Source organism: Syngnathoides biaculeatus, chromosome 3 (assembly GCF_019802595.1).
Source record: "Syngnathoides biaculeatus isolate LvHL_M chromosome 3, ASM1980259v1, whole genome shotgun sequence".
NCBI classification, from domain to species: Eukaryota; Metazoa; Chordata; class Actinopteri; order Syngnathiformes; family Syngnathidae; genus Syngnathoides; species Syngnathoides biaculeatus.
This window is the reverse complement of record NC_084642.1, coordinates 35494109-35520600: the sequence shown is the minus strand read 5'-3', so window position 1 is coordinate 35520600 and position 26492 is coordinate 35494109. Positions and strand designations below refer to the sequence as shown.

Below are 26492 nucleotides of genomic sequence, written 5' to 3'. Positions count from 1 at the left end.
AGGGAATGGAAATGAACTCATTGTTGCTTACTGCAGTGTAAAAATGTAATGATTAAAACACATAATGGTTCACGTCACACTTATAATAATCAATTGGCATTTATACTGTTAATGGCTTCGTGTGTGGCTGCATATACTCATACAATGGAAATGGAAGTTTGTTACGGGTCACATTAATGCTAGAAGAAGGTTTTGAGCTGAGGTCGTCAGAACTGTGAGGCAGGTGTGCTAACCAGTTGTTCACCGTGCCCCCTTTCATAAATACATACACAGTTCAATAATTTAATGTTGATTTCAGTTTAAATTGCATTGGATATATTTTCAGAAGAAGTACTCTTTACATAGAGGAGTTGGAGTTCTTTGCTATGTGTCAGCAAACACAAGCTGAAATGCTGTGGAGCTGGAGACCCTAACCTTTAACCTCTGCGTGGAAGTTTTTTTTGTGGTCTTGAAAATTATCTTTTAAATGATGTCGAATATTGTCCCCTTTAGTAAATCAAAGTCATAATAAGTTCAACCAATCAGAGGAGAAGAAAAATACAAACATGCCTGTGTGAAGATGGAGAGTGGTGAGTCGAAAACCAAGCAGACTACAAAAATATAGTGTTCTGTTTCTTTTATTGGTCTTAGGAGAACTGCCACTAGTAGTCCAGGGTCTAGTCCAAAAATTGTGAATACTGAACAGTTTAGAAATTCAATAATTATGTCAATGTTACATGGGTGTTAATACAGTTATTCTTGAGTGCATCGTCTCACTCACTCACTCACTCACTCACTCACTCACTCACTCACTCACTCACTCACTCACTCACTTCACTCACTCACTCACTCACTCACTCACTCTCATACTTTCTGTCATCATTTACAGTATGTATAATGTTACAAACTACAATACAATGCATGGTTTCATCTGTACGAACAAAACTGAAGTCCCTGACTTGATTTGCATCAGTTTACGATACTTTTTTTTTTCCCTTAACAAGATGGGCCCACGTAATTCCAAAAAAATGTTTCATGCATGACACAGTGGCACAAAAATTTTATTGTTGTATTTACTTAAGACGTGGCCCACAAAGTTGGCAGATTGTGAGGTGGCTGAGCTTCACTCACTTGCAGTGCGACGTCCGTCAATGAATTTACCATTTATCACAGAGAGAAGCTGCCCAATCTCAAGTAACGTGGTTGTACACAGCTATTGGTCAAGAGTTTTGATAGAATAAGGTGTCTTGTCATTCTAAAACCACACTGGACAAAAAAAACCCCTTCAAAATATTTTGGAGAAAATGTAACCATTTACAGTTAATTTGGTTCCTTTCTGTGAAATTGTATTCTCAAATGGTAGTTTTAGTTAAAAGCCTTTTTATGCAAAGTAAATAATTTTGATAGCCACAAGTTGCATGAGAAACTGTCAATTTTGGGAAATTAATATTTCTTCAAGCACAATTTTTACTTGAGCAGTTGTTGAACAACGATAGTATTCTCTGAAACTATTGATGCCTTTATATTTCATTGAAAAAAAAATCAGTTCTAGATTAAAAAAATATAGAAAACCTTTGCATCAGGTCACTATGCAGGATGAGAAAACTGCAAACTTCAATCGGATTCAAATCCTGACGTGGAGTAGGCGATTTTCGAAACCTTAAAGGGCCACTGACACCTAAAACATAATTTGTAGTATGTTGTTAACCAAAAAAAATCATCTGTTTGTTCACAGCACGTCAGAATGTTGCCATATGGATTTTTTCACCCGTGCCATGAAAATTCTCTTGAGGCATTTCTGTTGGAAAAGAACTAGGAAGTGATGTTTTTGCAGACGACAACAGCTGTGGAGTCACTGGCGAGAAATTAGCTGTTTTGTTCTGTGTGCTAGCCAAAATGCCGGCTCATTGTATTGCTGGATTTTGCTCGAACACTCGGGAGGATGGATTCACTCCTCACACGTTTCCAAAAGACCGGATTCGTTGTGAAAAATGAATTGCACAGGTGCAAAGAACAAGACTTTGTGTGTTCCAAATGACAAGTGTTGATAGAGCTATTAAAAAAAAATAATATTTGGGGGGGGGACTAATTTGTCTCACAGTTTATAGCATTTGTTATGTGTGAATTTAGAATAAATCCCCTTTGTCTATCCATCAAAATATAACTACGCACTTGTATTGCGTTTAATCATACACAATACAGTACAAGACAAAACAATAACAAAATAGAAGTACAAAGACAGTTTAGTAGTGTGTAACATGAGCTAACTAGCCAAACGACGTATAGTCACCAAACTTGAACAAATGTTAATTCCAGCAAATGTTCCAGGAAGGCAGTATGGCCATTAGCACGCTCTCCGCTCACTTTTTTCCCGTAGTGACATCGAAGTAAATAATATTATATGTCATTTTCATAACAATCTCTATTTTAAAATATATATTTTGGTGTCAGTTGCTCTTTAATTTTGCTTTTTGATATCATTCAGAGGGTGACCTGCTGGTATATTTTGGATCATTATCCTTTTCCAGGACCCACAAGCGTGCTTCGGCTTGAGGTCACACACTTAAGGTTAAACATTCTCCTTCAAGATATTCAGATATAGAGCTGAATTCACTTCAAGAGCCACATCATACATATCAACATGATTCCCTCCTCACACACATACCTTTGCTCAGCCAGATTTATTGTAAATGTCACACACCAACGTGATGACAAGAAAACTCAACTCCTACAGAGTACTAAGACTACAGAATTAAATAATAATAATAATTAAAAAAAACGTGTCCTCTCTTACACAAACAAACTATGAGTTCAACTAGTATGCAACACTAAAATACTCACATGATGTGATATTCTCTGCTCGGTGTGGCAGTTGAAGGTCTGATACCATTTGTCAAGATTTTGGTTTTCAGGACCCAAGATTTCCTCAACGTCACCGAAGCCGCTTTGAAATAAATTCTCCTTCATTGAATTGGTTAGTGGCCCTTGCAACGTTGACACGATGCAAGCATTAGTCTCGGGTGGCTTCATTTATTTATCTATTTTTTAAACTGCATCTGTTTTTCTGTCTTACTTGTCAAAGTGACTAACTTAAGACTGCAAAGTTCAGTCCCTTTTGGAAATTCCAGGTTGATGTTAGCATGGAGTGAGGTGATACGACCATTTGAAGGTGTGAAATGCGCGATAGATGTCTGACACAGAAGGCAAAGTGGCTTGTCGTTGCGCTCAACAAAAGTACCGCTCGGGTAAAAACGTCCTGTATTCATCACAATATTTTCATTTAATTGTGCATTTTTGCCTTCCATTTTAAAAGCAAAATTGACAAATTATTCTCTGAAAAAATTATGATCCGACTGGGAAACTTCCAGATATTTTCATTCAATGTGCATGGCACTTTTGCAAAAAGACCATGTTAACCTGTCATCTACCGTCACCTGACTGTGGTCAGTAGATGTCCTGTTCGGGGCTGAGGTTGTCCTCCTCCGGGTTAACTCACTTCTCCCATTGCACAGCTGAGCTCGGTGGTGGGAACAATAAAGCTACGAAGCACTGATATGCTTCTCGAATATCAAATATTGGCTCGGTACTCTTCCTAGTTGCCGTTGCACTTTTTTTTACTTCATCATACAGGGCCATGTCGCTCTGAATTACTTCTTTTTACTTAAATAAAATCACAACTTTAAGACCGCATTTTATGTTTACTTGGGTGAATTTAGTCTGATATCTACTTTTGTTTGATGATCTTAAACATTAAAAATGATCTTAGACATGAAAGTTGAGGGAAAAAATACATATTTGAAAAGGGGGCACATACTTGTTTTGCACCCTAAATGTCCAGTGTGTGTTTTAAATCTCCAAATAACTGTAGTTAGGTGTATAGTTCTGGGAGGAGCAATACAGAAGCTGTTTGTGACAAGATACCAAGCTGGAGTAAGAATTTGGGCTGCTCATGACCCAGCATTCTTCAGCCTTCCTGCCCGCACTCAGCGAAGCCAAAACGATTGGCCCTCAACAGGAAACCTATAGCCTGTGCTATCAGGAGTGGCTTCCTTCACATGACAAAAGACTGGAGTCATAATTTCAGGCAAGGGTTCGCCCATTTCCTGCTCCAGGAGGGAAACACTTGCCTATCCGTTTCCCTTGAGAGGTCCCATCCCTGTACCGCTATGTCTAAGGAGCAGGATGCTGATTCACACGCACACGCACACATTTATTGTTTACATTACCTGTATACCTGTTGGTCCGTATTTAAGAAAAAGGGGGAAGGGGCCTTTCAGCTGCAGAACCTCTTCACACTAAAGGAATTCTCTGTGTAGCAATGGCAGAAATTATATAAAACCACTGTCCTCTCTGTTTACTTTGGAACACAATGTGTTGTGGTAACCTGATAAGAACAACTGATCCTGTTTAAATAATGTATATTTTTGGCTGATTGAGTGGGATAGCAGTCATTCTATTGTTGTAACAAAATTCACACCATGGCTCCATAATCTCGACCAGTGTCCCGAACATTTTGACCTCATTTCCCAAATACTGTAAGAAAGAAAGAAGAAATGTGCAGTGGCACGACCGCTAAGAGTGTTAGACTCACAATTTTAAGGACAGGGGTTCAAATCCCAATTCCACCTGTGTGGAGTTTGCATGAGCTCTGGGGTTTTTTCCGGGCACTCCAATTTCCTCCCACATCCCAAGAACATGCATCAATTGGAGACTCTAAATTGCCCCTAGGTGTGATTGTGAGTGCCACCGTTCTCTGTCTCCATGTACCGTGCGATTGGCTGGCAACCAGGTCAGGGTGTACTCTGCCTCCTGGCTGAAGATAGCTGGGATAGGCTCCAACACTGCAGTGACCCCTGTGAGGATAAGAGGCTCAGAAAATTGGATGGGTGGATAATTATTAAAAAAATAATAATAACTGCATATAATTTACTGTATCTCTGTTATGGAATAACAAGGATTAATGAAAAAGCCTGCTTTTTTTTAGTTTTACAGTATGTTCTAAATTGTGAAATTATGCTCTCTGTGATAACCACAAGTTTGTGAAATACAGTAGCTTAAGTAAAATTAATTTATTTGTTTTATAGAATAGATCATTTTTTATGGAATAAGCAAAGTAATTAAATTAGATTCCACCTCTTTTACTACATTGAAGTGACATCCTACCGAGGGAAAAAAATGGACAACACACATTGTGAAATTAATACCGCTGCCAATTAAAACTAAACTTTTTTATCATTGTAAGTGTGGAATGTTTGACAAGAGTGCCTAAATGGGATCCTATTAGATTGTGTGTACGTACCTAGGAAGTGCAGTACTTTCTGTAACTTCTTTGAGGCCTTCTTCTTTCAAGATTCAGGAATCATCTTATCTGTCAAAGCAAGAGCCATGATATTTATAAATCATATATTACAGCATCTACAACATAAATAATGTATTTAGACTGTAATGTGATCACTGCAAAGAGCTGCGATGAGAGGTTGGTGCAGTATGTCACTGCGATGCTGCTGTGGCCAGAGATGGAATTTACTTTTTTGCTGTCATTTCAGGTGACGGGACTGAACTGATGTTCTCGATAGGTCCTGTTTTATAGAAAGAAAAACAAATCACAATTCTTTCATCAACAGAATATGAACATTTCTATTATTAAGTCCCCATAGTTCAGTTGAGGCGCTGTAGCTCAGTTAGAGCATGGGTTTAGAAAACCAGGGGTCGTGAGTTTGTATCTCACCGGGGCCTCAGTTAGGGGGTTAGAGGGGTTGCGTCAGGAAGGGCATCCGGGATAAAAACTGTGCCAAACAAATATGAGTGTTCATCTGAGATGTCATGCTGTGGTGACCCCTAACGGGACAAGCTGAAAGAAACTTACTTACTTTAAGTCATTCTTTGGCTACAAGTCCCATATTTCAATTCCATTGGATTTACCTGCAAAAAAATTTGAACAAGATGCAGGCATGCCACAATTCAGATTGAATCCAAATGCTCAGCTCATGAAACAGAAACAACAAATTCCAAATAGAGAATAGGTTAATGAATAAACAACAGAAAATCAACTACGATAACGAACTAGTAGAAGACAAACAAGACACCAGAACCTCCATCCATCCATTTTCCGAGCTGCTTATCCTCACAAGGGTCGCGGGGGAGCTGGAGTCTGTCACAGCTGTCAACAGGCTAGCGGTGTGGTACACCCTAATCTGCTTGCCAGCACATAAAGACAGACAACAGTTGCACTCGCAATTTAGAGTCTCCAATTAATGTTGTATGATTTTGGGATGTGAGAGGAAATGGAATACTGGGAGAAAATACACACAGGCACGGGGAGAACATGCAAACTCCACACAAGCGGGGCCGGGATTTGAACCCCAGTCCTCAGATCTGTGAGGCCGATGCGCTACATCTGCGACACCGTGCCGCCTGCACATAAAGATATAAAAAATTATGATAAAAATACACAGGAGAGAAATAGCCAGTCACTGTTTCTTTCCCGAAAAGAATGGTATGTGTTAAGCAGGAGGAGTCCCCCCACCCGAGGCATCGTAGTGGAACGATACCGGCCCATTTTTGCTTCTGCTTCCATTTGCATTCCCTCACACTAAATGTATCACTACGCTTCAGTGAAAACAAATAGTGAAATACGTTTTTTTTTTTTTTATATATTAGCTAGTTGAAGTTGTTAGCTCAATACTATGCTGAAACCAAAACAGCGATTTGTGCCCCTTCATAACACATTTGTGTATATCATGTGCAATTGAAAAACCACAGTAATGTCAACCTTAAACCAGTCCTACCAATCTCTTGAATGAAGGGGACCTTTAAGCTGGAGGGACTGAACCCGGAGGGATTGTTTTGATTACAGCTACTTTTTGCTGTCACCCCAGTACGTAGTGATGAATACGCTGGATAAAATGGGTATATTATTGTCCAAATCCACAGTCCAAAGATGTCTTCATGAATATACAAAGAGTGTTTCTAATGGAGTCCAAAACAGTAGCATTCCCAAACAAGAATTTCAGATTAGAGTTAGACAGAAAACACCTTTAAAGACTAAGAACTACAATCCAAAAGAATCAGAATTGCCCCCATTTAAATGCCAAATATTATTTCGAATGGTTAAAGGGCAGGAATATATTTTTGTCGAGCGTCATGAAAGCGTACTTAAAACAATGTTACGTCCAGGCCAGAGCGGTCAAGGCTTCCTGCTTCCAATATTTTTGTCGGTGTTATTCTTTCTTACTTGGTCACTCTTTCTGGATGTGGTCCTTTTTTGGATGTGGACTGTCATCCCTATAAACATTCTAAAATAGATATTGTAATGAAAAATACATATAACAGTATTCACTTCAATGTCTATACGAAAAAATAAATGTGAACGGATCGTGCGTCATCCATGCTCAAAGTTGCACAATTGAGTGTCCCTTGATATGCAAGTGGTCGCCATATTAGTCGCATCCTCTGTCCTTGACGTCATCGTTACTTCCGCAGTTGAAAACGCGCAGTGCCTGCTACTATGGAAGCCGAACAACAGAGATATTCGGATGAAATATACCCACCCATCCATCTATCTTCTTAGCTGCTTATCCTCATGAGGTTTGCGGGGAGTGCTGGTGCCAATGCCAACTGTCAATAGTCACGAGGCGGGGTACACCCTGAACTGGTTGCCAGCCAATCGCAGGGACATGGAGACAGACAGCAGTCACACTCACACCTAGAGGTAATTTTGAGTCTCGTATTAAAGGATGTTTTGGGGCTCTGGGAGGAAAATGGAGTGCCCTGAGAAAACTCATGCAGACACGGGGAGAACAGGCAAACTTTTTTTTTTTTTTTTTTTAATTTGACCCGATTTATTGATTCATTGGGTCACATTTATCTTTGGTGCCAGCTTCCAGCTTTATGGCAACTTTTATTGTTGTACTGACTTTACTCTATTGTCCCATTTGCTGTTGAATTAATGAATTTTTCCTAAGTAAGTGGGCATCCTCCAAACTGTTTGGGCACTGGGGGAGCATTCTTTTTTCAGAACTCGTTATAACCATGGGGTTCTGAGTGAGTATTATGACGAATTAGGCTCTGTAGTAGCGGCACCTAGTGGTTATCTATGCTTAACGGAACAACCAAGAACAATATTGTTATACAGTATTACACCCTTCATGTATCACGAAGTCAGTGTTACAGAATAATTGAGACAAGTCACGCATTTTAGATGAGAATAATCTCACACATAACCAAACAAAAAATGTCACAAAATAAAGGTGTTTGAAGATAAACATCTAATTTCTCCAGTCTCGTGTCTTTAACACATTGCCTATATTATACTGTACGACATTTAAATGATCGTACAGCAGAGTCATAATGACTTTTTTTTTTAAATCTCAATTTACAAATCATTTTCTGAGCCGCTTATCACAAAGGACAAGGGAGCCTATCCCAGCTGTCTTCGTGCAGGAGTTAGGGTACACCGTGAACTGGATGCCAGCCAATCACAGGGCACATGGAGACATAGTTTCAAATAAGACAGACTAATAAAATCCTAACATATAAAGTGTAACTTTCCCTTTGTTTTAATGTAAACAAATACAAGTGCATGAGAAGCATCAGTATCTTCCGTGGGCTACCATTTTGAATAACCACACATTTCTGATTAAAAAAAAAAAAAAAACATCCACATTGCTTCAGTTAATCATTTACATGTGACGATGATAACTGATCATAGTTATTCTATATGTGGGGGCCTCCACATGTTGCAAATAGAAACAGAAACTGCAACTACTCAAGGCTGAGAGTGGGGCATCTGTCATGCATTGAGAGGAGCTGGACCCAAGAGCAGGCGGAGGCAGATGTAATATGATGAACAGTCTATTGATGAAACGTTATAGAGGTGGTCCTGGATGAGTTGGCAAGCGGCGGGGTGGACACGTGGCAGGAGTGGACCAAACAGGCGAAATGGCTTGTTGGCAGGAATTGCAGGGATCAGGAACACAGGAGAACCCTGAGAATGAGGACACACAAGAGTTAACACAGGAACAAGAAATAGCGTGGCTTACTTGGGTCACGTAGGCAGTACGTAGTACCACTAGGAGTGGCTGCAATACTTTGGCGAGGATTTCTGGGAATAGGCAGGCTTATATACATACACACCAGCGACGATAATGCTGAAGTAAGAGCCGTGCTAAAAACAGAGAGGGGAGAGGGGAGAAAAAGGGAGGACGCCGACGCGACCTCTAGGGTCCAATAATGGAACTGTAAGGCAGTACATGACAGCATTACATCAAAATATGAAAAATCATGGAATGAAATCGAAAAAATATGAGCGAGTGACGGAACCAAATTAAAAAATATAATGAAAACAGGAGAGACGAGCAAAAGATAAAATCATTTGACATTTATTTTAATTTTTGAGGACAACTGTACTTGATGAAAGGATTTACAAACAATCAAAGCTCTTTTACATATCCATCTATTATCTGAGGCGCTTATCCTTCAACACTTCCTTCTAGCCTATCGTTTTTGGGCCTCTGCCTTGTTTTGGACTGCCTTTTGGTATCTACCCATTTCTGGAATAAAGACACTGAATATTATGTTGTTGCCTGGAACTCCTGCATTTGGGTGCGCCCCTGTGTCGTTGTCAGGGAAGACGTGGCTTCGCCAGCCACGTCGCTTGTCCCGCCTCCTGTCTGAGGACGAAGCATCTCCTATCCAGGTGGGCTCCGTGATATTGTCCTCACCCACCGCGTCATCTGCACCATCCGGGTGGCCTCATTATGTTCCGACCAGGACCTGCTTGCCACCACATATTTTTCTGGACTCAGATTTTTCGGATTACGAGGAAGACCTAAATTTATATGACCGGCTGCCTGATTCTGACTCGGACAATAACTCTGACTTTCCTCTCCCAGTGATCAGTCCCAGTCAGTTTATTTTGCTGCCCCTTGCTTCCAGCCCCCAGGTAGCTTCGCCCTGTGTGCCCAAGTCCTCTTCCTCTAATCCTTTCTGGGGAACCCATTTGGCCGTCTGTCTGGGCCCTCCGCATAGCGGCCAGAGGAGACGCCCAAGTAGGATGCCACCTTGTGCCTCCCACTGCTCTGCGACCAGGCCACAGCTTACATCCGCCCACGCTTTTTCGGCGACCAAGCCACAATGGACTATTGTTTCTGCCCCAGCGGCGACCAAGCCACAGCCAACGTCCATCCATGTCTTGCCAGCCACCGAGCCTCAGTCGACCTCCACCAATGCTTCGCCAACGACCAAGCCACATCAGACTATCGCCCAAGTCACGGTGGCGACTGAGCCTCGTTCACGTCGTGGTGGCAACCGAGCCGCCGCCGAGCCACGCTCACACTATCCACGGCTGCATCATATCCACGTCTCAGCGTCGACCAACCCACGGCAGCCACTGGCTCGTGACCACGTCCTGGGAGGTCTTCGTCCAGATCCGTCACTTGCTCCCGTCTGGTTCCCGCTATGCCTTTGGGTTCCTCCTCGAGGAATACCACCCGAGTCACCCTGTGGGGACCCTGGTGCTTGGCGTCCTGGCCGACCTCCTGAACTGCTCGGCTGGACGCCTCGCTTTGGGTGACTGGGGGGATGGGGGCTGGGGCCCTTCTACCCTCCCCTGGTAATTTTTTTTGGGTTTTTTGTTCTGTCGTGTCTTGGATCCACGCATTGGGGGTTGGGAGCGCTCTGTCATGAGCAGCGCCTGGCCACTGCCATGAAAAAAGTGCTCCGGGCGGTGCTACCTCTGACACCTGTCACAGCTGTTTCGCGTTCGGCACTCTAATTGACTAGGCCTTTAGGTTTGGAATTTGTCACTGGCATTGGCCAGTTCGTTGCATTGCATGTACCTCATATTGGATTCTCCATTTGTTTGCGTAAGTCTAGTGTAGAGCTATCTTTAGTCACAGTGATTCTGTGCCCTTTAAGTTTGACCACGTCTTGTCAAGTTTCTTAGTTTGTTTCATAGTCATCGGACCTCATTTCATGTTTTTGGACCTTGCTTTTAGCCTAGCATTTTTGTGCCTCTGGTTTGTTTTGGACGGGCTTTTGGTATCAACCCATTTCTGGAATAAAGCCACTTTGAATATCATGTCGTTGCCTGGAACTCCTGAATCTGGGTCCGCCCCTGTGTTGCTGGCTCGTGACGCCAGGAGACATTGGTGCTTGTGTGGAGGTTATCACTCCATACCACAGTTATGCCTGCTATCCTGATACACTCAAATGGAAGTACCATGATACACCCTCCATAAAGTAGAGGCGATGCAGACTGATCTCCACAATACAAAGCGTCGGGAGAAGCGTGCCATGGTCTGCATTGGCGAGATCTTACATGAGCTGGGAGAGCAGAAGAAGCTGTCTGATGATAATAATAATAATCATGTTGCTTCTGCTCATTTATATGATGTAATATTATGTCTCCCAGTGCCTGCATGGATTTTCTTCGGGCACTCCTGTTTCCTCCCACATCCTAAAAACATGCATTAATTGGACACTCCAAATTGCCCCTTGGTGTCATCGTGAGTGTGACTGTTGTCAGTCTCCGTGTGCCCTGTGATTCATGGTGTAAACTGCCTCCTGCCCTATGACAGCTGGGACAGGCTCCAGCACTCTCGTGACCCTTGTCTGGTTAATTGGCTAAGAAAATGGATGGATGGAATTTCATGTTGCTTTCCTTAAAAAAAGAATAAAAAACATCCATCCATCTCCCAACATCATTATGTAATGATGGGATGAATTTATTTCATTTGCATAGCTAGAAATGTACTCACTAGTTCAGCAAGGAAAAAAAAACCGTTCAGATTCTGTCATCAAATAAGGGGATGAGTTTAATCTTGCTGTTTTCAATGTTAATTCATTAACATTTAAGCACGCATGATAAGTGGATAAATGTTACCAATCATGTGAAATAAACATGAATAATCCCTGTATTGCCTCACCTCTCATGTGACCAAACTTGAGGTTATCAAGAGTGGTTCTTTCAGTGGTGCTCCAGGACCAAAATGTAGGCAGATTTTTTTTCCCACTGGCCTTTGAGTAGCACAGACCAAAAGTAACAACTTGAGTTATGAAAACAAATGAGATGTTTGTGTTTAAGTGCAAATTGCAGTGTGCCACAGAGATTTCATTCATACTCTGCTGCCTGTACACACCCACGCACACACACATGCACACACACACACACACACACACACACACACATGCAGGAAGACTACAGCCAGTGTGTGATGCAAAAGAGGTGTGTGGTCAGGCCCAGCTGAGAGCTATATATTTTTTTTGGGAGTTGGCTCACAGGAAAGTAGGCGTGATTCTGAGGTGCCTTTCTGAGACACACTACTGTACTCTTCAAACTGAAGAGAGGAAAGCGGAGGAGGAGTAAAGGTACATCGACTCTACCTCATCGGAATCACATTGAGGAAGCATACTCTATTTGACGTCCTTTCTTGATGTTTTCTGTTTTTCTTCCCTCTTTTGTTGGATAAATCCGTAGTTTGGGTTCCCTGTGTACACCATTTTAAGCATTTGAGGCTGGCTGAGAGTTAAAATGATCGGCTATGGTGAGTTACTGTGCAAGTTTATTAATTCAAGTTACTTGTCAGGCTTGAAATACTACAAACTTCATTATGTTAAAATTTTGTATGTGTTTCAGATCTAAGCATGACAAGGAATGAGAAACTGTAGATATAAATAGCTGCAGTTACTGAAAGTTAACCAGTTCACTTGTTGGCTTTGGGGCTGGATATACTAAAGCCTATGCTTGCTTGTCGGTAATTCATGAAAAGTCATAATATTGTGGGGAGATGATCTTTGGAGCACAAATATCTCAGCAAGGCCAGTGGCGGCTGGTTTGACATCCGCTGGATCTGCCCGCAGCCACAAATGCACCATGAAAATCCACAGAGGCTACAACCAGGTGGCTAGAGAGAACACACTGGTATTCTGACCCAGTCATTTAGAAAGGCTTGACTGAGCAGTTCCGTCTTTCTTTTTACTGTTCATTGTAGCGCTTACTGTGGCTCACCGACTGGAAAACTCCCATTGGTAACTCCAAACAAGACACATGTTGTTCATATGCAAAGAAACCCCACCCCTCTACATATTGTCCAATCAGAGGCGATGCATATAGTTTATATGGTTTCACTGAGGACACGCTGACACATTTATTCAGCCATCGCAAACACATTTATCCTTTAACTGTGGTGCTTCTGTGACATCAGTGTAAGTGAGCTTGTGCGTCTGAAATGTTAGTCGACATTGCAAGAGAATTTTTAATGCAATAGTGCTGTAAATATGGATACTCAGAAAAAATTTCAAGTTTAAGACCACTGAAACTTAAACTGAAGGAAGGAATGAATCAAGGTACAAATGACTTGAAGGAAACATATTATTCATCTTTTCCACACATCAAGTCTGTTTTCAGGTGTCTTGGCCCACCTATCGTCCTCCTTTAACAACCCCTTTAGAGCATCACAAATTAAAAAATCATATTGTCATAACTAACTATTGCTCAAGTTCTCGGTTGGAGTGAACAGGTTGGATAGGATTAGAAATGAGCTCATTAGAGGGACAGCCAAAGTTGGATGTTTTGGAGACAAGGTTTGAGAGAGCAGACTTCAATGGTTTGGACATGTTCAGAGGCGAGAGAGTGAGTATGTTGGTAGAAGGGTGCTGAGGATGGAGCTGGCAGGCAAAAGAGCGAGAGGAAACCATAGAAAAGGTTGATGGATGTTGTGAGGGAGGACATTAGGACAATGGGTGTTAGAGAGGAAGATGCACGAGATAGTCTCAGATGGAAAAAGATGACATTCTGTGGTAACCAACCCCTAACGGGACAAGCCAAAAGGAAAAGAAGAAGATATTGTCATAACTCGTCCATAATGTAATAAATAACTACTTTTTTTGCACAATTATTGCATTTTGAATCAGTTTCAATTTTTAAAACTAAATTGTTTTGATGGGGCTGTGTATCTTACTCTAATTATCATTAAAATTTGTAGACGTAGTGTTGTTGTTTTCTAATTGTTGTTGCAATCATGCATGTTCACAGTGGCTCTCACCCCCAATGCCCCTATCCTGAATGCTCAGGTTTCTCATCGAAAAACACCATCTGAGCTCAATTAAAAACTCAGACTTCCTTTAAAATGGGAGCAATACTCTAACCTTGCATACTTGGAAATGAAAAATCCCATGATTTACTGTTGCCTAGCAGGGTGCCACATGAAGCCTTTTTTCATGGTTGCCCTTTCTGAACTTGTACTGGCTCCGTGTACTGTATTCATGACATAATACTTTAAATATTATTGATTATTTTGTATTTAGTGTCTTTATGCAGTATTCTTTAAGCCCCTTTTAAGAAATTATGAGTCCAATTGAATTCATAGCAATGACTCCATACTAACCTCACTAAAATCAAGGTATAGCAATTGCACAACTTAATAATCATGCTGAAAAAATCTATGATAATATAATTCAATTATTTACTAAGTACTGAGATTCCATCAATGCTTTATCTTGTGCCTTGATGATGTGTACACTATGTATGATTAGTGTCATGATCCTGCCGCTTCAGCACGATCTGTGTGGGTGTCCGCGCAGGTGCGCTGATTGGAAGGTGCACACCTGCGCCTCATGCAGCCTGATTTTGCTGTGGATTTATATGACCACGATGACAACTGGCCGGGGCCAGTTCGTATGCTCTTCATGTCCCATTCGTGTGCTCCGGTATCCCTAATTGAACCTGTGTATACCGACCTTCGCCCGTTCTCCGACCACCCTTGTAAGCCTGACGCCTTTGATACTTCTCCCTGCGTTGATTGTTCTCCCGTGTACCGACTCCTGCCTGTCCGCTCATCTGCTCTCTTCGCCCGACGTCCCAACTACCGCTGCTGCACCGGACTGCCTGCTCGATCCCCTATCTCTGCATATAATAAACGTGTCTCTTCTTGAAGTACCTTGCGTCTTCCGAGTTCCTGCATTTGGGTCCTACTCTCGTTCCGATGGGACGTGACAGAACGAACTGGCCAATACAGGACCCAGCAGGAAAGACCCGGCGTCGCCGGGACCGACGCAAGGTAGACCGTCTGCCGGAGGACCAAGCCTGTCCAATCCGGGTAGGCTCCCTGAAGTCCTCCACTTCCGTGTCTTACACTCCGCCAGCGAGGTATGAATACATCCCGAACACGACCCGTCCGGCTCCTCATATTCTTCTGGACTCTGACTTTTCGGAGTATGAGGAGGACCGTGATTTGTATGACCGGCTGCCGGAGTACGACTCCGATTATTCTGACTATGAATCTGCTCGTCCGATCTTTCATCCCAGTCAGTTTGTTTCACCTCCCCGCGTTTCCAGCACCCGAACGTCTTCACCCGCTAGGTTTAAGTACACCAATCCGTTTGAGGGAACCCGCTTGGCCATCTACCCGGGACCTCCGCGTCGCGGCCAGAGGAGACGCCCCGGCCGGGCGCTCCCCGGTGCCTCCCGCTGTGCGGCAACTAAGACATCGTCCTCCCACTCCTCGCCGGCAACGGCGAAACCGGCAGACCCGCAGCTGGTGGCGAAGCTTCCAGCCCAGAGGGAGGAGGAGTCTCCAAATCACGAGGCGTTCTACCGTGAAATGCGGGTGGAGATAGAGCGGCAGAGTGCGGAATTGGCGGCTCTCACGGCCCAGGTCCGGCAAGGATTGGCGAACCAGCCGAGCTACTCTGACGTTGCAACGGCGACGGACTCGCTGCTGATGCAGATTCACGTGGCAGTTGGAACTGACCCGCTTCCGAGACACGCCCACGTGTCAGTTTTGACTGACTCTCCGCCTGCTCAGGTTCACGTTGCCGAGGAAACCGACCCACCCCCTTGCCAAGTGCACGCCGCAGTGGGAACGGACTCGGCACCTCAAGTGCACGTCGCAGTTTTGGCTGTTCCGAGCAGAGTTCACGCGGCAGTCGGAACTGACCGCTCCCGAGACACGCCCACGTGTCAGTTTCGACTGACTCTCTGCCGACTCTCGTTCACGTTGCCCTGGAAACGGATTCGCCACCGCGCCACGCCCACGTTGCTGTTTCAACGGATGCACTGCAAGCTCATGTGGCAGTGGGGACCGACCCGATGCCGCCTCACGTTGCTGTCCAGGAGGTGGCGACGTCTCCACAGCCGCTTCTCGTCCGTGCTCTGGAGTACCAGTGGCGACTGGCCCTCGGACGCTCCACACTTCTGCTTCGTCGGCGACCGTCCCGCGGACGCTCCACACTCCTGCTCTGTCGGCGACGAGCACGTCCATATGTTCCCGTCCAGGAGGTGGCGAAGGTGAAACTGACGCTGCCTTCTCACGTTGCTGTCCAGGAGGGGGCGATGGTGTCGCCGCCTTCTCACGTTGCTGTCCAGGAGGGGGCGATGGTGTCGCCACCTTCTCACGTTGCTGTCCAGGAGGGGGCGATGATGTCATCGCCTTCTCACGTTGCTGTCCAGGAGGGGGCGATGGTGTCGCCGCCTTCTCACGTTGCTCTCCAGAAGGTGGCGATGGTGTTGCCGCCTTCTCATGTTGCTGTCCAGGAGGGGGCGATGGTGTCGCCGCCTTCTCACGTTGCTGTCCAGGAGGGGGAGATGGTGTCGCCGCCTTCTCACGTTGCTGTCCCGGAGGGGGCGATGGCGTCGCCGCCTTCTCACGTTGCTGTCCAGGAGGTGGCGATGGCGATGGGGTCGCCGCCTTCTCACGTTGCTGTCCAGGAGGTGGCGATGGCGATGGGGTCGCCGCCTTCTCACGTTGCTGTCCAGGAGGTGGCGATGGCGATGGGGTCGCGGCCTTCTCACGTTGCTGTCCAGGAGGTGGCGATGGCGATGGGGTCGCCGCCTTCTCACGTTGCTGTCCAGGAGGTGGCGATGGCGATGGGGTCGCCGCCTTTTCACGTTCCTGTCCGACAAGAGCTGGGGAGTTATGATGAGCCACCCCGGAGCTGAAGAGACTTCGGGATGGTAGTGGTGGCGGTCATGGCTCTGGTCCTTCACTCCATCATCCTATTTGCTCCAGATGGCTCCCAGCCGCTTCATGACCTGGCCTCGTTGGTGACCAATCCACGTCTGCCTACTGACCAAGCCTCGGTGGCGACCAATCCCTGGTCGTCTGGCAATGATGGCGTAGGAGGTTCTCGTCCGGAGCAGTGGCCTGCCTCGTTCTGGTTCCTGCTTCGCCGTTTGCTTCCTCACAGAGGTCGTCCGCCCGAACCGCCCCTTGTGGACCCTGGTGCTTGCCGTCCGGGTCGTCCTCCTGACCTGTCCACCCGGACGCCTTGTGTTTGGTGGCCCACCCCTGCCTGTGTTAATTATTGTCTGTTTTTTCGTTTAGGCACGTCTGGAAGCCGTGCCTTTGAGGGGGGGGGTACTGTCATGATCCTGCCGCTTCAGCACGAGCTGTGCGGGTGTCCGCGCAGGTGCGCTGATTGGAAGGTGCACACCTGCGCCTCATGCAGCCTGATTATGCTGTGGATTTATATGACCGCGATGACAACTGGCTGGGGCCAGTTCGTATGCTCTTCATGTCCCATTCGTGTGCTCCGGTATCCCTGATTGAACCTGTGTGTACCGACCTTCGTCCGTTCTCCGACCAACTTTGTAAGCCTGACTCCTTTGATACTTCTGCCTGCTTTGATTGTTCTCCTGTGCACCGAGTCTTGCCTGTCCGCTCATCTGCTCTCTTTGCCCGACGTCCCATCTACCGCTGCTGCACCGGACTGCCTGCTCGATCCCCTACCTCTGCATATAATAAACGTGTCTCTTCTTGAACTACCTTGCGTCTTCCTGCATTTGGGTCCTACTCTCGTTCCGATGGGACGTGACAATTAGGTGTGCTCTAAACAGGGTTTTCATTTGCCAATTACGGTACCAATGATCTATGAGTGAGATCTGGCGATCGCTTCCCATACCGATCATATTTAGTAGCTGTACATTTTTTCACTTCATTTATGGTGAGCACTATTGGCTATACGATCGGACATGTATGTTTGGGTTTACTTTGGAACTTTTGTGTGCCTGCGCAATGTGAAGGGGCAATGGGACGCTGCACTTGGACTTTGCATTTATGTAAAAAATAATGGTCACCAACATTTTGATGAATATTTAAATCAGAATCAGCTTTATTGGCCATGTGTGTGTAACCCAGTTAAAAGTTGGTACAGGTAAAATTTCAGTATAATAGAGTAGCAATTAGGTTGTAGCTTTTCTTTATGCAATGTGGTGGAATATCTGTTAAACTGTGTGCTTTTTTTTTGTTTTGTGCTGGTACATTTTGATAGCTTTCATTCTAAAATTGATACACAGACTGAGTTGGTAAAACAATTAAGAGGGTGGTGCCAACAGGAGTCATTAGATCTGGCTCATGCTCTCTTGGTGGTCATGCATGAAGAAGTAAATACTGATGCCATCCAAGAGACAATGGAAACAGTGAAGAGTCTTGGAAGTGTGCGTGTCAGAGGGCTAACTTCCAGCCTGCAGCAGAACCGGTACCTGGTTATGTGTGAATGTAAAGAAGCTGTGAAGAGAGAAATGGTTCCCTTTGATGTGTACCCCATTGATGGTGGTGGACTGTGGTCTGTCGTCACAGTAGATAAAGGCCTGGAGACCAATGCAGAAAGTCAGAGGTTATCTGGACAACAGAAAGCAAATGGAACATACAGAAATGAGACACCTACATCATCTTTGCCGGAAGAGGCTGTGACCAAATCTACAGCAGCCCTACTACAAGTAGTTAGGGAATTACTCAGCAAAACCAAACCTTTTAGTGAAAATGGAAGCTACCGCAGATTATGAACTTTTTCTGGATTGCTGCCCACTCCACCTGGAGAAGACCATTTGAACACTGGTTAGGTGAAGCACGGCTCATGGTGGAAGAGTGTGAAGGCTCGCCAAAAGAGAAAAGGCGTAGATTAATGTAGAGTTTGAGAGGACCAGCATTTGATACTGTCCAAGCAGCCCGATCCAGCGATCCTTCTGTCAGCCCAGAAGACTGTTTAGAAGCCCTTGAGCTTGCTTTTGGGACAGCTGAATCAGGAGAGGAGTTATATTTTTCCTTTTGTTTGTTACACCAACAGACAGCGGAGAAGCTCTCTGACTTCCTCAGGTGTCTAGAACAGTCATTGAATAAAGTGGTTCAGAGAGGTGGTATTCCTGTCGCGTGTGCTGACAAAGTAAGGTTAGAGCAGCTGTTGCGTGGCGCTATTGGTTCGGACATGATGCTACTTAATCTTCGTCTTGGAGAGCGCAAAGAAAACCCACCCACGTTCCTCCAGCTGTTAAAGGAGATACGCACCGAGGAAGAATGTTAATCCTCAAGACGAAAGATGGGAGGTGTTGTACAAAGTGCATACGTACAACAGGGAATGAATGCAAAACAGTCGGAAATTCAACAGTTAGAGTCTGAGATAAAGGAATTGAAGTCCATAGTAGCTGCTGTGGTGTCTACCCCCACGACAGATGGTTCGCACAGTACTGTGAAAATTCCCCCAAGTGCAGAATCTCATGACAGCAACTCTGAGTGAGAAATAGCTGCTTTGAGGAAAGAGTTAAAACGCGTGCAACAGAAATTGGCTCATAAAGTGGCGGAGCCGCAAACTGCGGTGTCAGCCGTTAAGATGTCAAAGTCAGTCAAAAGCTACCCTCAAAAACCCAGACATGACTCAAACGAGTCCATTTGTTACAGATGTGGAGAGGCTGGTCATTTTGCTGCAAAGTGTCCAAATGCCGAGAACCCGTCTAAAGTGATCAAAAGACTGATTCAAGCCCTGAAGCAGACAAAGAGCAATCAACCATCACGGGATGCCTCATCAAGTGAAGTTAACTGCTCAAGCAAAAGGGGTGCAGTTGATGTGCCCGAGACTACAGGCATTCCTGTTGGGCTGGTTGGACCGCCTAGTCTGGTGCCATTAAAAGTAAATGGGCAACCATGTACGCCCTTAATGGATAGTGGTCGCAAGTGACAATAATATTTGAGCCCTGGTACAAAGAACATTTATCTGATATTCCAATTCATTCCATATCTGGTCTATCCATCTGGGGATTAAATGAAGCAGAGGTTAGTTACCCTTACCGTGGGTATGTGGTGGTTGACCTTGAATATCCCGCTGAGGTGCTGGGAGATAGTAAAACTGTCACTGTCTTAACTCTCATATGTCCCACTCCCAGATTAGACGATAAGACTTCCATCATTGTGGGCACAAATGCTAGCCATGTCCGACGGTTGTTGAACCAGTTTGGGGACAAAGCGGAGGTCAGGAAGGCACTTGGTCTGAGAGTTAATGGGGAAGAAGATCAGATTAGGGCTGAAAATATTGATTCCCCAGTTGAGGAAGAAGCAGGTCGTGTCTGATGGATGGGACCAGGTCCTTTGCTCTTACCAACAGAGGGTGCCACACGGGTAGCGTGCAAAGTAGATTTAAAAGATCTAGTTGAGCAAGAAATTTTGATGATGGAGTCCTCAACAGCAGTCACCTTTCCGACTGATGTGTTTGTTCATCCAATGGTTGTGCCCAGTGGGGCATTGGTAATTAACAGTTTCCGAGTACTGATAAAAATGAATCCGCTAGGAAGGTTTCCCTGCCGGTGGGAACTGTGATCGGAAGCATCTTTCATGTTGATTCAGTTGCTACCATCCCACCCAAAGAGACGACTTCCCCTGCCTTTGATACCAATATAATCAACTTTGGTGATTCCCCAGTTTCTGCACAGTGGAAGAACCGATTACGGCAGAAACTAGCCGAAAAGTCTCATGTCTTCTCCTTGAATGAGTGGGATGTGGGATTGGCAAAGGGGATGGAGCACAGGATTCGTCTGTCAGATGTTGGGCCTTTCAGGCAACGGTCACGTCGGTTGCCTCCTGCAGACATTGAAGATGTAAGAAAGCATCTACAAGAATTGCTCCAAGCAGGCATAATCAAGTGTCACGTAGCCCATATGATTCCCCCATAGTCATTGTCAGAAAGAAGAACGGGCCTGTGAGAATGTGCATAGACTACCGATTATTGAACAGCCGAACAATACCTGATCAGTGTACAACCCCATGCATTGACGATGCTCTGAATGCTTTGAGTGGGAGTCAGTGGTTCTCTGTGCTTGATCTGTGTTCAGGTTACTATCGGATTGCTATGCATGAAGAGGACAAGGAGAAAACAGCATTTATTTGCCCCTTGGGATTCTTCCAATTTGAGAGGATGCCACAAGGAATTACTAGTGCTCCAGCCACCTTTCAGAGATTAATGGAAAAGGCTGTTGTATACATGAACCTTCTGCAAGTGCTAGTGTACCTTGAGGACCTCATTGTGTTTGGGAAAACCCTTGAAGAACACGAAGAAAGGCTGCTCAAAGTTCTAGACCGTCTTGGAGAGGTTGGACTCAAACTTTCGAAAGACAAATGTCAGCTCTGTCTCCCGAGAGTCAGGTATCTGGGGCACATAGTATCAGCAGATGGTGTCACCCCCGACCCAGACAAAATTGAAGCTGCCAACACCTGGCCAATGCCCACATTTTTGAAAACGCTGCAGTTATTTTTAGGGTTTTGTGGTTATAAAAAAAGGTTCATCCAGAACTATTCAGCAGTACTAAGGCCATTGACATACCTTACCAAGGGCTATGCTCCCACTTCGAAGAAGAAGAAGCAAAGCCGAGATGCCAACAACGTCTATCTGAAAGAGTCGGAGCCATACGGAGAAAGATGGGACAAGTCCTCCACTGATGCGTTCCTTGAGATCAAATATTGCCTAACTCATGCGCCTGTGTTGTTTTTTGCCAATCCAGAGAAGTCATACATCCAGCATGTTGATGCAAGCTTGAAGGGGCTAGGGGCAGTACTGTACCAAGAACACCCTATAGGTATGCACGCAGTTGCTTTTGCAAGCAGAAAGTTAAGTGCAGCTGAAAGAAACTATCCTATACATCAGTTGGAATTTTTGTCCCTCAAGTGGGGTGTGGTGGACAAATTCCATGACTATTTGTATGGAGCCAGATTCACAGTGCATACAGATAACAACCCTCTTAAATATGTGTTATCGACGGCCAAACTCAATGCAGTGGGGCATCGCTGGCTCTCCACGTACGAATTTGACATACAGTACAGACCAGGTCAACACAACATCGACGCTGACCTGTTGTCTAGACAATTGACTGTTGAGGATGAAAGCTGGGTGACCATACCAAAGTCTGGGGTCAAGACGACCTGCCAGCGCGTCTGCATTCCAAAATCTGCCTGTACCACACCGGTATATGTCACTCAATTAGGTGCTTCCTCACAGTGCATTCCAGACCTGTATGCGCACCACACACATGTTGAGTTCAAGTCACTCGAACGGATGTCCAAGCAGAGTATTGGAAGAGCTCAAGTGAACGACGAAGCAATCAGACCAGCTGTCAGGGCCTTAATGCATGGACACTGGCCCGAAGCACCAAATAATTCAGAATTAGCAAAATTAAAAAGAGATGTTGGAAAGTTAACCCTGAAGGATGGACTGTTATAACGGGTCAGTAAAAGGCCCTCTGGGGAGAGCATTAATCAGCTTGTCCTTCTCAAGGAGTTTCGTCAGATGGTCATCCAAGCTATGCATGATGATCTTGGACACCTTGGACGGGAAAGAACGGTTGACATTCTCCGGACCAGATTTTTTTGGCCTAAAATGTCATTGGAAGTAGAAGAATACATCAGAAACTGTGGTGTGTGTGTCACTCACAAGACTCCTGCACAGAGGGTTGCTCCATTGCACCAGATTGTGAGCCGTGGGCCCATGGACCTAGTGTGTATGGACTTTCTTAGCATGGAACCAGACTCAAAGGGCATTAGCAATGTCTTAGTGGTCAAAGATCATTTTACGAGATACGCGCAGGCGTTTCCTACCAAAAGCCAAAAAGCTTCAGTTGCGGCAAAGATTCTAATGGAAAAATATTTTGTAGATTATGGACTTCCTGCAAGAATTCATTCAGACCAAGGAAGAGATTTCGAGAGCCGACTGGTCAAAGAAATGTTGGACTTGATGGGGATAAGAAAGTCGCGAGCCACCCCGTATCATCCACAAGGAGACCCACAGCCAGAGAGGTTCAACAGAACTCTAATATCCATGCTTGGTACCATGAGCCAAGAGAAAAAGCGGAGTTGGAGTCAACATGTGCCATATCGAGTTCATGCATACAACAGCACCAAGTGTGATTCAACTGAATAGTGTCCATACCATCTAATGTTCGGTAGGGAGGCAAGACTTCCTATTGATCTGTGTATTGGAACATCACCTGATGGGATAGAAGAGGCATGTCACTCTTGCTATGTGTCCAAGCTTAAAGAAGATTTGAAACAAGCATACAGATTGGCCTCTGATGCTGCTGACCGAAGGCACCAGAGAAACAAAAAGTTATATTATCGAAGAGTAATTTTTCAGTCCCCAGAGGTGGGGGACAGAGTTCTTCTTCGGAACTTAGGCCTGAGAGGTAAGCACAAGTTAGAAAGCAAGTGGGATCCTGAACCCTATGTTGTCGTTGGGAGACTGCCAAACCTGCCTGTGTTTAAACTCAAACGGGATGATGGTAGACCAGGGACAAAGACAATCCACAGGGATCACCTCTTACCGATTGGACAGTTTGTCAGAATGCCACCAAATATGCAGGGCCAAGATCCACCTGTCAAACCTAAGACCAGAGCAGACGTCTGTAAAAAGCAGAAAAACTTAAATTCAGAGACTCCCGAGCTCCAGAATTTCTGTGATTCATCCTCAGATGATGAGTATTTTATCACTCAAAGAACCTGTCCATCACCGTCTGCTCAAAGAGTGTTGAATGCTGGTAGGCCAATGGAAAACCTTGGGAATGGCCCTGAATTAGCCAGTGATCAGGCACCTCACCCAGAGAGTGTGCAAGTACTTGAGTCAGAGGATGTTAGCAACAATGAAGGAGATACTGATGCTGATCTACAAGAGGATAAACACCCTTTCCTTAGATCAGTAGACGAGACTGAAGTGGAATGTGAAGAGGATCCTGAAGTTTCCGATGAGATAGAAGAATCTGGTTCTGATGGCTGGGAAGACAGTATGAACACCAGAGCTGAGCCTAGATCTAAACGAGCCATTAAGCCTATTGTTAAACTCACTTATGAGAAGCCTGGTAGGTCCAGTGAGAGGCCTTTAACTATAGTGCATAGGGGTGTCATCATTGAAATAAGAAAACATTAAAACGCTAGACTTATCCCTTAGAACCCTTATGTTAGTGTCTGGTGAGGACACAGACCGTTTAAAAGGGGGGAGGGTGTAACCTGGTTAAAAGTTGGTACAGGTAAAATTTCAGTATAATAGAGTAGCAATTAGGTTATAGGTTTTCTTTATGCAATGTGGTGGAATATCTGTTAAACTGTGTGTGCTGACTGTAATTCATTTTGGAGGGATTGTATTTAAATGTGTTTGATTCATTTGTGAAAAAGAAATACTTTTGTTTGCCATTTTACTGTTGAAACCATTGTTTAAGAAGGACAGGAAGTGATGTGTTGAGGAGACGCAGGAAAAAGAGAGAGAGAAAAAGGCTAGACGGAGTGCAAGGTACAGGTGGTTGTTGGAGGGCAACGAAAGGACAAAGAAAGTGAACAGTGGACATTTATCAAAAGTTGATCCAATTGTTCGACATGGACTGTTCAACTGGGATAGTGTGTCGTTTGAGTGGACTACTCAAATCAAGCTGTAATGTGGTGGAGTTAGCCGCTACCACAGAGGCTAAGTGCATGCATGGGACTTGGCTTGAGCGCGAGCAACCAGCTAACGCTAGCTAGCGAGCCTGTGTGTTGGACCACGAAGGAGAGGACAAGGGCGCTAGCGTCGAGCTAACGCAGCGAGCGAGGCTGTGTTTGGACTTCAAGGAAGGGCAAGGGGCGAGGACTGTGAGGACGCCGGACAGAGAAAAAAACACCTTCACCTTTCTTCAGGACTTCAAGGAAGGACAAGGGACGAGGACCGTGAGGACACTGGACAGAGGAAGAACCACCTTCACCTTTCTTCATTCCTGCCTTGGGAAGCACCACAGTGACATTGGGGTTTGAATTTTGTTTGCTTGGTGGCTATAGTCATATTTGCTGGGGCCCTAGCATGTGTGCATTGTGTACCTATTAACTTGACTTTATTTATTTGACTGTTGTGTATATATGTTTGATTTTTCCATCCTTTATTTTGTTATTAAATGTTTACAGTTTTTGTTACATAACCAGGTTTATTATTTGACTATCTGCAAGATAGTTGAAATAGTGGGGAGTTTATTTGGTAGCTTGATTATTTAAATTAGGATAATATTAACTCATAAGGGGAAATATGATTTCAGGGACTTTTGATGGAGAATTAAATGCACAAGTAATGAATAAAATTGTAATAGACCTTTAGAGTAATTAATGTTGAGTTAATTTAGTAGTTTCGTACTTTGGAGTAAGAAAAGAACTCAGGTGGCTACCTCGTCGAAGTATTTTAAACTAGAGAGGCCCTACACGTGTGACAACACACAAGGAATTTGTCTCTGACAGTCGGTTCCGCCCTGGTACCATATTCAGAACAAAGAACAAACAAACAAACAAGAATAAAGAACAAGAGACATTCAGTTAATAGGAACTATTCCTGATAAGAGTCACAGATGTGCAAGATGCAGAGTCTTCTTCATTTAGAACAGGTTAGGAGTTGTTTGAGCAGCCATGCTGTAACAGCAAGATAACTAAGTTCCCCATCCTGTTGAAGTTTTGGTTTATAAACCGCATATACTTTGTTTGTTTTTCCCACACGTGAATTAAAGAAGACAAAGAGGCATTTATAATATGCCAAAACAAAACAAGAAAGTTGTCCCACAGACATAATGTGGTTGTGGAGAGGTTGAAAGGGGCAGAAATTGCGTTTATAAATGTTTAAGCTCACCCAGGTGTAACATGGGAATTTTCCAGACAAATGTTTGATTTGATGATTACAAAAGCCCAAAAAAATTGTGATTTGTGGTGGGGATTTTAATTTGAGATTGAATAGAAAATGGGATGTATCAAGATAAAGTCAGACATACCCAAAAAAGTGGAAAAGGTTACAACAAAGATGGGCATTTGCGATGTATGGAGGGAGTTAAACCCCACGGCCAGAGATTATACCTTTTATTCTCCACCACATAAAACATACTTGAGAATTGATCTTTTTGTATAGTAAAGCTATTTGTTTTTGGCTTCCACTCTTGTGCTTTAAGATAACGTTTAAACGAACACAATTGCCTTGAAGAAAAATGTTAGGGAGTTTACTGTAAAAAGGCTACTGCACGACATAGAAATTGTAGCTATGTGACAACTAATCGAGGAGGCTCCAACCTGCAAGACCGTACAATAAATAAATCCTGCTGAATTTGGACCAAATGTTGTGAATACTTGACGTGAGACGCCCCTGGTGAGGACTCCTGTGGACTAAAACCACCTTTTGTGTAATATTGGTACTAAAATTGGAGCCGTATTCATTCGAGTTGAAGCTGCACGGCCTATCCTAGTCTAGCCTAACCTAGCTCGATAATATCA

The 26492-nt window shown here is 44.5% G+C and overlaps 1 protein-coding gene and 1 long non-coding RNA gene across 10 annotated transcripts in view; one reads left to right on the top strand and one right to left on the bottom strand.

Annotated features, from left to right (window-relative positions):
* Positions 1–728: 728 nt before the first annotated feature.
* Positions 729–7607, bottom strand: LOC133498576 (uncharacterized). The gene is made up of 5 exons (XR_009794350.1): positions 7530–7607; positions 5850–5901; positions 5507–5558; positions 5279–5347; positions 729–4832 (listed from the first exon to the last, which is right to left on the bottom strand). It is a non-coding gene; the product is annotated as an uncharacterized LOC133498576 (long non-coding RNA).
* il16 (interleukin 16) overlaps positions 7608–26492 on the top strand; it is a 107826-nt gene continuing 88941 nt past the window's right edge. For 7 of the 9 annotated variants that reach the window (XM_061815587.1, XM_061815582.1, XM_061815581.1 and 4 more), the window contains exons 1-2: positions 12224–12348; positions 12458–12524. In XM_061815587.1, coding sequence (XP_061671571.1) covers positions 12522–12524 — 3 coding nt within the window. In that variant the 5' untranslated portion in view covers positions 12224–12348; positions 12458–12521. Of the gene's footprint in view, positions 7691–12223; positions 12349–12457; positions 12525–20515; positions 25002–26492 lie in introns of those variants that run through there. The other 2 variants (XM_061815584.1, XM_061815585.1) reach the window with 2 other exon arrangements.